Source organism: Salvelinus namaycush, chromosome 15, assembly GCF_016432855.1.
Source record: "Salvelinus namaycush isolate Seneca chromosome 15, SaNama_1.0, whole genome shotgun sequence".
NCBI classification, from domain to species: Eukaryota; Metazoa; Chordata; class Actinopteri; order Salmoniformes; family Salmonidae; genus Salvelinus; species Salvelinus namaycush.
In genome coordinates this window covers 15,067,476-15,080,195 of record NC_052321.1, presented here as the reverse complement: position 1 = coordinate 15,080,195, position 12,720 = coordinate 15,067,476, and the positions used below count along the sequence as shown (strand labels likewise).

Below are 12,720 nucleotides of genomic sequence, written 5' to 3'. Positions count from 1 at the left end.
GAATAAAATAAATAACCGATTGAAACGGTGAGATCAAAAAGTAGGCGTGGTTATACAAAGTTTTGATTAAGATTGGCTCTCTGTGCTGTCAATCTCTTATTTTGCGTCGTCGCTTGCTAGTGACGTAAAACCATCACTGTAATATGTGCGTTGTGAAATCAACGAGGGTCAACATGTTCAATGTCACTGCATTTTTACAACATTCTGGGAGATGTAAACTGTCTTTAGATTAAAATAAGATCAACATCAGGACAAACGACGATATATCTGAGATAAAGTAAGCCCAGTTTTGACGCAATGTATCATACTTGCTGTTGATGATCAGCTTGCCAGATATATCTCTGTTAGTCAGCTAGCATTGTAGCTAGCTAGCTTATTTGCTAAACGTAGCGTTGCAGAGCATTTTCCATAGTACAAGGCATGTAAGCTAGATAACTATCCAGACCGATAGCCATATCCAAAATTGTTTGGCAGAATAACTTTAAAATACACGTTTAGGTTGGTATCTAATGTAGCTAGCTACCTAACATTTTATATAGGTAGCTAACTACCTAGCTAGCTGGCTACCTCAGCTTTTGATATAACGTTAGTAACTTAGCTAGATTACTTTACTTCCAAAGTTATCGATCCGATTTGACGATAAGTCAAATTATTCACTCAACATCACCAAGTATATAAACATAATTTAACGTTGAGAAATAATGTCAAGACACGTGGTGTCGGGCTTGAGTGTAAACTAGCTAACGTTATTTAGATTCTGTAAAGTGTCGTATTTCAAGGACATGTTTTTGTTGACTGTACGCTGGTCCCCATCAACTGTGTCTATCATGTTTTTTCTTCTAGTAAACTATAGACACTACTCGTAAACTAAGTTCTCATTGAGTGGTGTCTAACCAAACTATTGCATCCAGAATAATATGTAGTGTTAACCATAGAGACTTATTCAGAGTTCTTCTAAACCTCTGCCTCTTCTTCATCATTCACAGGTTGTGACCATCATCTCTCCTCTTGCCATCTGTCCGCCATGTCCACTCAGGCAAGTAAACTGTTTGTGGTAGCAGTGCGGTCTGCATGTTGCCACCCCAGGGCTAGGCCCACCCTGAAGCAGCCTGCCTCTCCCTGTAGCCCCAGGGTCCTGCTCCAGAGACGGCCCTTCAGTCTGGACTCGCTTTCCTCGGGCCCCGGCCGGCCACAGCCCCAACAGGCTAGAACAGACCGGGCATCCCCCTCTTCAGCCCCAACCCACAGGAACCTGTCTGCTGTGGCTGTCTCTGTCCAGGTAGAGATACCGGTGGTGTTTTATGGACAAGTAACAATGTATCCATAACAACAGCAAACCAGTTGCTCCAAAACTGTGGGAAAGCTACTGGGTTTGTGTTTGTTAACAATGTCTTATTGGTTTTGCACAACAGTTGTGCTCGAGCTCTGGGGGCCCATGTAAACCTTTTTATTTTCGGTATCTACTAGGAAGCTACGTGTTTCTTGGGCTATAGGAATGTGACTGAAAAAGTGCCTCAGGTCTTGAGAAATGAAAAAATGCAACTGATTGGAAGTATGAGTATATCGGTGAACATATGCAGTGGTCAAGGCTACGACGGCGCCAGTGCAATGAGTGGTGCTTACTCAGGTGTTCAAAAGCACGTCAGACCGAGAGCCTAATGCTACTTACTAGGGATGTGACAAATGTACAATTTCTCTTAATGTTTAAAATGTCTTTATTTTTTATTTATTTTACATTTTAAAGTGATTTGAGTTCACAATCCAGATGTGGTTCTACGTATGACCTCTAGGGGCAAAACCGGTAGTCACTAGTTGCCAAGACATAAAGCCTGCAGATTTCTACAATTTCTCTACTTGAAATTGGATTTTAAACTTAAACACACTGCTAACCTTATGCCTAACCTAAATCAAGACCAAAAATAAATAAAAATTCATGAATATTTATGAGATAGACAATTTTGGCTTTGTGGCTGTGCAGCATCAGGGAAACAGAAGAGAGGTGTTGCAGAACTGCTGTATATGAAGCATCTTTCATTGAGCCTCTCATTCTCTTTAATTGCTGGCCTCAGCACGTTATTGAACAAGATTAACTGTATAGGATGCTCTGGGGACAGGTCGTCTGGATACTGGACAGCCAATAAATTGGCTGATGCAAACAGATTATCATCTTTAGTGGATAACAATTCTCGGTTTGAGTTGTGTGGTTGCAATATCAACAGTCCCTTATCTCTGGTATATCTTGGCATGCATCATTCAAGACTATTTCAACTCAGTGTGCAGCGCAATGGACATAAGTGCCAGAGTTTACAGTACTCGATATAGAAAACAGTTGGGCCAGCAACCTCAACCTACAGGTTGTGGCAAAAACATTTGCACACAAAGGACTTCAGGCGAGTCTCAAATTGGATTTAATTATATGTATCTTGAATATTGCAGCCCATTTGTGTAGGCTATTAGTCAGACAAAACCCGCTGAGTTCAACAATAAATAGTGGCTGAATTAATCCACGAGCCGACTCCTTTTTCCCCCTCGTTAGGCTATGATATTACATTTTTATGAATAGTTACTAAATACTGTATAAAGCAATAGATGGTAGGATACACTGCATAACGAAACAATCCCTAGTAAACTAGTGTTTTGAGGGTGGACTGGCTGTATTATTTGGCATTAATAGACTGGTTTTACACACAACTTTCTATCCAAGCTGGGAGAGCGCACGAGGACAGCTCATGTCATGCAGGTTCAGGTACAATCTGCAATGTTTGAATTTCCAACTTTTTAATTACTGAACAAGTAAATACATTATTGCCAGCAGTCAAAAAATGGCAGCATTGCTACACCTATGTATAGATTTGTGAAATGTTATGCTTAGCTTGAGAAAATGGCAACCAAATAGACCTACCAAGAAACATTTATCCGTTAGCTAAAGCAAGGCTAGACATACCCTGGCACCACAGAAAGCCTATCATTAATTCAATAGACATGCAGCCGCATAGACATGTCAAAATTTGGGTACCACGGACAGTGAGCAGTATAGTTAATACTTTGAGTGGCTGACATGTTCAAATTTTTATTTGGGTGGGGGCAAACAGCGACCTTACGGGGGTCCAGAGAAACTGCATTACGCCAGTGGTGGCCGGTCCTGGGTTGAGGTCGGAGGGAGCGATGAAGGAAGAGGGGGGCGTGTTCATTGAAGCAGGGAAGATGAAAGGATAATGTTTGTTAACGTGTGTGTTTAGGACCAGAGTCGCCCGCTGGGCAGGTATGACTTCCTGGACCTGGGGGGGGTAGAGGAGAACACTCAGAGGGCTCAGCTCTGTAGAACCATCAGAAGGTTCATCATAGACCCAGCCCTGGCCAAACTGGTCATTCACCACCTAGGACCTGACCTGGAGGACAGCAAGGCCGCTATATTTGAATGTAATCCAGGTACGTGCTGCGTCTGTGTTCTATGTCATTTGGGACTTAAAATCTAATTTTAGTTGTCTCGTGCACCGAATACAACCTTACAGTGAAACGCTTACTTACAAGCCCTTAACCAACAATGCAGTTAAGAAAAATACCTAAAATAAATAACAAAATTAAAGAGCAGCAGTAAAATAACAGTAGCGAGGCTATATACAGGGGGGGGATACCGGTACAGAGTCAATGTGCGGGGGCACCGGTTAGTCAAGGTAATATGTACATGTAGGGAGAGTTATTAAAGTGACTATATGCATAGATAAGAACACAGAGCAGCAGCAGGCTTGTGTTGTCAGTAACAATGGGAGAGGTTTGTGTGTGTGGTCAGTAACAATGGGAGAGGTTTGTGTGTGTGGTCAGTAACAATGGGAGAGGTTTGTGTGTGTGGTCAGTAACAATGGGAGAGGTTTGTGTGTGTGGTCAGTAACAATGGGAGAGGTTTGTGTGTGTGGTCAGTAACAATGGGAGAGGTTTGTGTGTGTGGTCAGTAACAATGGGAGAGGTTTGTGTGTGTGGTCAGTAACAATGGGAGAGGTTTGTGTGTGTGGTCAGTAACAATGGGAGAGGTTTGTGTGTGTGGTCAGTAACAATGGGAGAGGTTTGTGTGTGTGCTCAGTAACAATGGGAGAGGTTTGTGTGTGTGCTCAGTAACAATGGGAGAGGTTTGTGTGTGTGCTCAGTAACAATGGGAGTGTTCATTAGAATGTGTGTGTGTCTCAGGCCCAGGGGTGTTGACTAGGACTCTGCTGAATGCTGGAGCTCAGAGAGTGGTGACGCTAGAGGGAGACAAGTGCTTCCTACCTGACCTACAGGTGAGTCTACCCAGCCTTGGGCCAGGGTCGTTTTCAGTAGGAGAGTTACATGTCTACACATTCATTGTACCAACATTCTGGTGTGTGTGTAGGCTTTGGAGTGTCTTCTGGATGGTCAGCTGGAGGTGGTCCACTGTGATTTCTTCAAGCTGGACCCTATGGGCAGAGGCAGCATGAGACCTCCGGCCATGTACTCTGACAAACTGTTCACTGACCTGGGCATATCAGAGGCAAACTGGACCGATGGTGAGACACAGGAAAAAGACATACAAAGACACATTATCAGATTCACCAAGTACATCTATACTAGGGATGCAACGGTACAGTGGGGCCACGGTTCGGTATGTATCACGCTTTGTGGGCAACGGTACGGTTTCGATATCATTTATATTTAAGCAAAAAATGGAAACATCACCCTTTAAACAATGTACTCTTTATTTTGCCTAAAGACAAATCAAACTTTCCATTCGGAAAATTGCCGCATGACTGACTAGGCCTGGTTTCTGTCTCCACTGTATGAAATCAAGGGGAGAAAAAAAGTTCTAATTAAAAGTGCTTCTTAGCTTTGACAACCTGTAGCTCTTCATCTCCCAATCCAGTACATAGTGAACTGTCAGAGGGGTAGCTTCCAGTACACAGTGAACCGTCAGAGAGAGGTAGCTTCCAGTACACAGTGAACTGTCAGAGAGGGGTAGCTTCCAGTACACAGTGAACCGTCAGAGAGGGGTAGCTTCCAGTACACAGTGAACCGTCAGAGAGGGGTAGCTTCCAGTACACAGTGAACCGTCAGAGAGAGGTAGCTTCCAGTACACAGTGAACCGTCAGAGAGGGGTAGCTTCCAGTACACAGTGAACCGTCAGAGAGAGGTAGCTTCCAGTACACAGTGAACTGTCAGAGAGGGGTAGCTTCCAGTACACAGTGAACCGTCAGAGAGGGGTAGCTTCCAGTACACAGTGAACCGTCAGAGAGGGGTAGCTTCCAGTACACAGTGAACCGTCAGAGAGAGGTAGCTTCCAGTACACAGTGAACCGTCAGAGAGGGGTAGCTTCCAGTACACAGTGAACCGTCAGAGGGGTAGCTTCCAGTACACAGTGAACCGTCAGAGAGAGGTAGCTTCCAGTACACAGTGAACTGTCAGAGAGGGGTAGCTTCCAGTACACAGTGAACCGTCAGAGAGGTAGCTTCCAGTACACAGTGAACCGTCAGAGAGAGGTAGCTTCCAGTACACAGTGAACCGTCAGAGAGAGGTAGCTTCCAGTACACAGTGAACCGTCAGAGAGGGGTAGCTTCCAGTACACAGTGAACCGTCAGAGAGGGGTAGCTTCCAGTACACAGTGAACCGTCAGAGAGGGGTAGCTTCCAGTACACAGTGAACCGTCAGAGAGGGGTAGCTTCCAGTACACAGTGAACCGTCAGAGAGGGGTAGCTTCCAGTACACAGTGAACCGTCAGAGAGGGGTAGCTTCCAGTACACAGTGAACCGTCAGAGAGGGGTAGCTTCCAGTACACAGTGAACCGTCAGAGGGGTAGCTTCCAGTACACAGTGAACCGTCAGAGAGAGGTAGCTTCCAGTACACAGTGAACCGTCAGAGAGGGGTAGCTTCCAGTACACAGTGAACCGTCAGAGAGGTAGCTTCCAGTACACAGTGAACCGTCAGAGAGAGGTAGCTTCCAGTACACAGTGAACCGTCAGAGAGAGGTAGCTTCCAGTACACAGTGAACCGTCAGAGAGGGGTAGCTTCCAGTACACAGTGAACCGTCAGAGAGGGGTAGCTTCCAGTACACAGTGAACCGTCAGAGAGGGGTAGCTTCCAGTACACAGTGAACCGTCAGAGAGGGGTAGCTTCCAGTACACAGTGAACCGTCAGAGAGAGGTAGCTTCCAGTACACAGTGAACCGTCAGAGAGGGGTAGCTTCCAGTACACAGTGAACCGTCAGAGAGGGGTAGCTTCCAGTACACAGTGAACCGTCAGAGGTAGCTAGCTTCCAGTACACAGTGAATTGTCAGAGAGGGGTAGCTTTGCGTTGCTCTGGATGTCCAACTATCAGTGGAGAGAGCTAGATCGGGTGTCTGTGTCAATTCCTTTTCAATTTCTCTCTGATGTTTCATAGTTTGGGAATTACTTTGCTGCTGAAATGTGTGCGGGAGGGGAAATTGTAACACGGCAAAAAAAAAAATCAGGTGACGAAATCCGAGTCAACCACCAAATAGGGCTGCAAATCTTTGGCTATATATACTCCCACTGCTTTCGTTAATTCTTAGTTTCTGAATTTGTCGCAAATTGTTATTGGAAGGCATCAGTGAGAGATTGTGTTATCGCTAATGAGTGGACTCCTTGCTCCAGCGCCACCTGCAAGGGATACGGCCGGGTGATGGATGGCGACGTAAATGACACATCATGTTAGAAGTGTTTCCACTCAAGTAGCCGACAGTGGCAAAGCAATGCTTGCAGACTGTACTTTGTTTGTTTACGGTCTTCTTACCCTCGGCATCGTATTGTAACGTCCCTGGGTTTATAAGAGCGGAAAACGACTCTGCCGTTGGAGCATATTTTTGCGGCACAGTCGATAGCGCGCTGGACTTTGGGCTAGAAGATCGAGGGTTCGAGACCTGTTCCCTGCTGTTTCATTACAGTATTGAACGCTGCGGATTTGAAAGACGGCGGTCCCTCTAAAAATGAGCTTCTCTCGGTCTTGCTAGCGCTCGCCATTGTCACGTTGGAGCTGAGAGAATACTTGTTTTTAGTTTCCCCTCTCCTCGTGGGGCCCCTTTAGGGAGATTTCCTACTGAGACGTCATTGCAAATCGTCCATTGGTTGTTTAACCAATTTAATCCCGAATTTTTCCCAGACATGAAAATATCCAAATCAAGTGTCATTAGTAACCCTTTGAAGTAATCAATCATTATTTTTTGAAATTTTAATGGAAAAGTAGGGGAAAAAGTGTGTTTCATGGTCGGTGACAATTGTGACCAGTGGGATAATGTTACGTATACTGAATTAACATATTTCTCCTATGCAGTTATCAAAGTTCTTATATATCCCAACCCAGTTATTAACACATTTAAAACTCTGTCACTGGCTGTCCCCAGCATTGCCACTAGAATGCCCCGTCACATTCTAGTGTGATTATTTTACACATCAAAAACCCTTATACAACACCGATATGAACACTGAGAGCAAAGACAAAAAAACAACAACCATCAATGTATTTCAACATTGTTACTTTATTGTAACATGTATTGAAACATTAATATTGTAACTTTTGAACTTGTACTTTAGTGCAATATTCATTGTAACATTGTCATTGTGACATTTTAGTGCAACATTCACTAACAACTGTATAGCAGTCATGTGATTCATTCCCACTGAACATAAAGGTAACATTTAGGATAGAGGTAGCCTGTAGAATATGCATTCAAGTAGAGGCCTACACTGAACAAAATACAATTTTATATATATATATATATATATATATATATATATATATATATATATATATATATATATATATATATATATATAAAAAGCACCACTGCACAATGAGTGCTTATATATATATATATCTCAGAGGTAGGCTTCAGAACCAAGTGCAAGATTAGTTTGTGCATCACTATTTTAAACTGTGATCAGTCAGACCTACTGTCATACAGTGTCTTGAATCAATTGACCTTCTTTTCCAAAAACATTTGTCATTTTGATTGTCTTTTTCGTCATCTTTTCTTTTCTTCCTAGAGTCCGTTGTACTGCTTCTCCTCACCCTTTATCGACGTTTCTATTTTTCTTTTGTCTTTTTCAGCCCTTTTTCATTCGCTCTTATCTCCTTTTCTACTGTCCATGGTATATCTTGAAGCACTCAATGTGCAGTGGCGCTTTGCATTTCTCACATGCACAGGTAGTACGTTTGTCACAATGACGACTTCTCTGGAACCGGTGCATCGTGTTGATTGGCCAGTGAGAAGCTTTGTCATATCTTGCCTGGTCTTCAACAGTAGCAGCCAGTAAAGATCTCCTTCCGTGGCTCAGTGGTTTCGTGCCAAACTTTTGCATATTTGGGCTGTATACTATGTGTTTTGGAATCACATCAGTGGCAGGCCTCTTAGATCGTTTGAACACTCAAATCTTTATTTTTGACCACCTGCAGCTTTTCCCTTGGCTCTTCTGGCTGACCCCTATGACTTGTAGAGGCCCTTTGCTCTTTTGACTGGACCCTCTGGTGGGTAGAGGCCCTTGGCTCTTCATTATCAACAATGGAGGGGGGGGGGTGTAGGTCATCATCACTGATAACGTTGTTGCTGTCATGATCTGTTGCATAGGTTCAGCATATGCATTCAACAGCCTGGCTGGCAAATGGCCTGTCCATAGTCCATATCTGACCCATCGCTATCACAATCACTCAGGACAGCATCTTTCTCATTTTGAGGGATAACTGCAATGTTGCATGCCTTGTCTGGGCGGTCACCTAGATCCAACATATCCAGAACTTGACTCAAAGTGAAACTAAAAGAAAGAACAGAGTAGAAAGTTAGTTAGAACAAGAACTATGTATGTGTATAACTATGTGAATACCTAGATGCACTGTGTTATCCCGCCGGTCACTATTGTTGCCGTCAACATGTTTACACATTCTATGACCACACTGAACAAAGTTGAGTAATTGCAAATGCATATATCAATACTAGACAAAGATTTTTGGTACACATCATCTTTATGTTAACATACTTTACTAACCTTTTGTTAGGGAGCTTTGATGCAGCCATCCTCTTCTCATGGTGCAACCAAGAAGTAAACAGCTCTGGTCATGTGACACTGCACATCTTTCATTGAGACCCTTTATTATTTCAATATTTGCTGGAAATGCATTGTTACATCATTCAGTAAAAGTTTTAGAGCCTTTTAACTGAAAACGTTTTTTTACGGTCACTATTGTGACTGATGGGATTAAATAGGTTAAGGGGGAGGGGGTTGCGGTCACTGCGGTTGCCACATTGAGACATTGTTGTGGAGTAAAGTTTGTCAGCCCTCAGGAGCCCCCTAACGGCCCCAAGCGGCACGTGTAGTCTGCAGCGCAATAAGCAAGTTTTGGAAAAGAACAGGCATACCATAATTCCACGGTTCATGTGTGCGTATTGAACCGTAGGGGGCATACTGAACGGTTCGATAACATACTGTACCGTTGCATCCCTAATCTATACCAGGAATTTGACCTGGTGAAAAGGTGCTGACCACAATAGAACAAACTATCCTGTTTTTCTGTGTTAACTCTGTGTGTGTGTGTGTGTGTGTGTGTGTGTGTGTGTGTGTGTGTGTGTGTGTGTGTGTGTGTGTGTGTGTGTGTGTGTGTGTGTGTGTAGAGGTTCCAGTGAAGGTGGTTGGTATATTGCCCCAGCGCATTGAGAGGAGTCAGCTGTGGAAGCTGCTGTATGTTCTGTTTGATCGGCTCTCTATCTACCGTTACGGACGAGTAGAGCTCACCATGTTCATCAGCGAGAAGGAATACCTGGTGAGTGCACACACACACAGAGACTCACTGAGTGCCAATGCAGTGGTGTTTTAACAATGGTGTGGATGGGTTTTGTTCTTTCTCTCCCATAGAAACTAATGGCTAAGCCAGGGGACATGTTGAACTACAGAGCGTTTGGAGCTTTATGGCAGATGGCATGCCACATCGAACTGCTACACAAGGTGAGAGGGAAGGGCTATAACTGGAGGACTGGAAATAAGCGGGAGGGGGAGAGAAGTTGATATACCTGGTGGGAAGATTAGGGTGTGTGTGAGTTAGTAAAGGTAGAACTGGAGGAATGGAAAATAAAAGCGGTGAGAGCAGATGTCACAGAGCTTTGACAGTGTCTCTTCTAACAGATGCTCTTCTCTGTGTGTTCTTTCAGGAGCCGTGGGCATCATTTGTGACTTCTTCTAAGTACAAGCTGGCCATTCCAAAGAGCAGAGTAAGGATGCACTGTTCTACCAGCATCATAATGGAACATTCACTTTGTCAGATCCTCCTGTGTTTGAATATACAGTGAAAGACTATGTCATGTACTGCATATTGGAGACTTGTTATAAATATTTGATTTGAAGTGCTAATTCTGCTCTTCTGTGCGTTTTACATTTTATGATCGTTGCTATTGAGTTAGTCTCTTCTATAAAGCATGCTGTACCGGCCTAGCTACAACCATTAGAAAACAGACACAAGGTCTGAAGCCTGTCGTTTCCCCCTCCAGCTTCCTAATGACAACCTGTGTCTGGTGCGAATCACACCTCGCAAGGACCTGTTCTCCACCTCGCTGACCCCCTCCAATGCAGCCACCCTGGTTATGATGGTCAAGCAATGTTTGGCCAAGAGGAAGGCACGGCTAGTAGACCGGCTCAAGTGAGTGGAACTTGCGCACGCACACACACACACACACACACACACACATTATCTTGCACAGACTGTTTCAAGTGAGTGCTGTACAAACTTAAATATGATCCTTGTTGGCCACATTGATAATTTAGTCTGCTCTGTTTCTCCGTCTCTGCCTCTCACCCTCATTCTCTCTCCCAGTATGTGGAGTCCAGACAGTGGTCCTAAGCTGCTGAAGGAGATGGGGATGCAGGAGGATGTACTGACGGGCCATGTCTACCCAGAGGAGTACAAACAGCTGTTTGAACTGGTGGAGAAGTCCCAGGAGTTCACCCAGAGCTGGCTGTATGAGGAGGTATTGGAGAACACCCAGAAGGAGGGATGGATATAGACACAGCGCCACCACGAGGATTGGAGGGGTAGTGCAGCCAGGCTGCCCGAGGCTACAATTCTAGATAACCCTAAACCCCCAAGTTCTTGGACTGTTGAACCACTCCCAACGTCATGGTGGTCCTGAGCTGATGAGTTTGGTATTTGATCTTTTTAAAAGGGGCAACAGTGTTTGGACTAAGCTCTATGTGAGTGCTGTCCAGTCGAGCCGAAGAGTTGACTGGTGAAAGGCTGCCGATCCTACCCTCATAGGACGTTTTCTCTACGGTTGGTTACGGGGAGCAGCAGAATGGTTACTTTATTGGCAAGGTTATAATGAGTCAAGATGTATTTAAACCATTCAATCACATTCTGTCACTCATGGGTTATTAATACTGTAGGCTTTTTGCTAACACAGCACATGCAACTAACTGGGTCATACTAGTATTTGTTTCCTGAAAACCTGATGTTGAATTGCATTGAATACTACATCGGGCAGAAATGAGCATTTTGAATCACGAAAGTTTCCTCGCATGACATCTACAAGCCAGAATGTTGAATAAAATATTTTAAAGTGCTTTAGCGGTTGGTCCTTTTGGAGGTAGGAATGTGAGACAATATATCCACAGGAAAGTGAAATTACATCAACTTTTCAAAGCACTGGTAGAGCGTTCAGATTTATATCACCTGAAGCATGCGCAGAACCATGTGAAGCCGTGCACGGGCCACGTGAAGCCGTGCACGAGCCACGTGAAGCGTGCATGAGCCACGTGAAGCAGTGCACGAGCCACGTGAAGCAGTGCACGAGCTTGGCAAGTATGCATGCTTCAGATCTAAATCTGAAAGCAATAGCAGCACTTTGAAAAGTTGATGGAATTATACTTTCCTGTGGAATTATACTTTCCTGTGGATATACTGTCTCACATTCCTGCCTGCAAAAGGGCCAACCGCATGGACAACCAGAAAAGTACATTCAAATAACATTTTATTCAACATTCTGGCTTGTAGAGGTCGTGAGAGGAAAAGTTCCTGATTCAAACGCTCGTTTCTGCCAGACATAAAATTCAATGCAATTCAACGTCAGGTTTCCAGGCAATCATATGTGATTGGTTTCTACCGCTTTAATTGTTTTGTGTATAGGTATAACTTTTTAGTGTACATGCATACCATGTCTACATGTATTGACAGTTCATTCAATTATATGTACAGTTTGGGGTATTAGGACTTCTTCTAAATGGTAAGTACTAAAATGTCTGACCATGTTCAATCACGCATGGTCAGTCCGTGCCATTCTGTATTCACTGATTGTCATCATATGCCTTAGCATTCCAGCTGGATAAAGATAGTGATTTTGTGATTGGAGTACATCAAAAAGCCTATTGAATCGTTTCATGCTATAACCATTGGAGGAAATGTAATTATCAAAATAAATGTTTTGATTTATACTGGTCGACTATTTCAAACGTAATTTATTTAAAATGTATGCATTAATTGGTGTACATTGTGTGTTGCAAATCATGACTGTGGGAGTCTGTGCATTGTTGGTCGACAATGCTGTTCAGAAACAACTAGTATTGTCACTATTTTTGACAAACTGTTTATCCCCGCAATAAACATGTGTTTCCCTCTAGAAAAACCTAACTATCTAAAAAAAAAATGAGGGAATGAAATTTGACCTGCCCTTACATTAGTCGTATTTGTAGCTACGCTATATGACCGCATGATGGCGCCAA

General features: G+C 43.7%; 1 protein-coding gene across 1 annotated transcript; it reads left to right on the top strand.

Annotated features, from left to right (window-relative positions):
- The first annotated feature begins 137 nt into the window (after positions 1–137).
- tfb2m (transcription factor B2, mitochondrial) lies at positions 138–12,437 on the top strand. Its single transcript, XM_039009366.1, has 10 exons — positions 138–277; positions 987–1,279; positions 3,240–3,429; positions 4,183–4,274; positions 4,367–4,520; positions 9,627–9,775; positions 9,868–9,957; positions 10,161–10,220; positions 10,497–10,645; positions 10,820–12,437. Exons 2-10 carry the CDS (start codon positions 1,025–1,027, stop codon positions 11,007–11,009), a joined length of 1,329 nt encoding a protein of 442 aa, XP_038865294.1. The 5' UTR covers positions 138–277; positions 987–1,024; the 3' UTR covers positions 11,010–12,437.
- Positions 12,438–12,720: the final 283 nt, after the last annotated feature.

Bases quoted from the DNA above. Each gene is read 5' to 3' on its own strand.
- tfb2m (XM_039009366.1), top strand. From the start codon at position 1,025: ATGTCCACTCAGGCAAGTAAACTGTTTGTGGTAGCAGTGCGGTCTGCA. The intron at 4,521-9,626 runs GTGAGACACAGG...GTGTGTGTGTAG, and splicing joins AGAGGCAAACTGGACCGATG to AGGTTCCAGTGAAGGTGGTT. The intron at 9,776-9,867 runs GTGAGTGCACAC...TCTCTCCCATAG, and splicing joins TCAGCGAGAAGGAATACCTG to AAACTAATGGCTAAGCCAGG.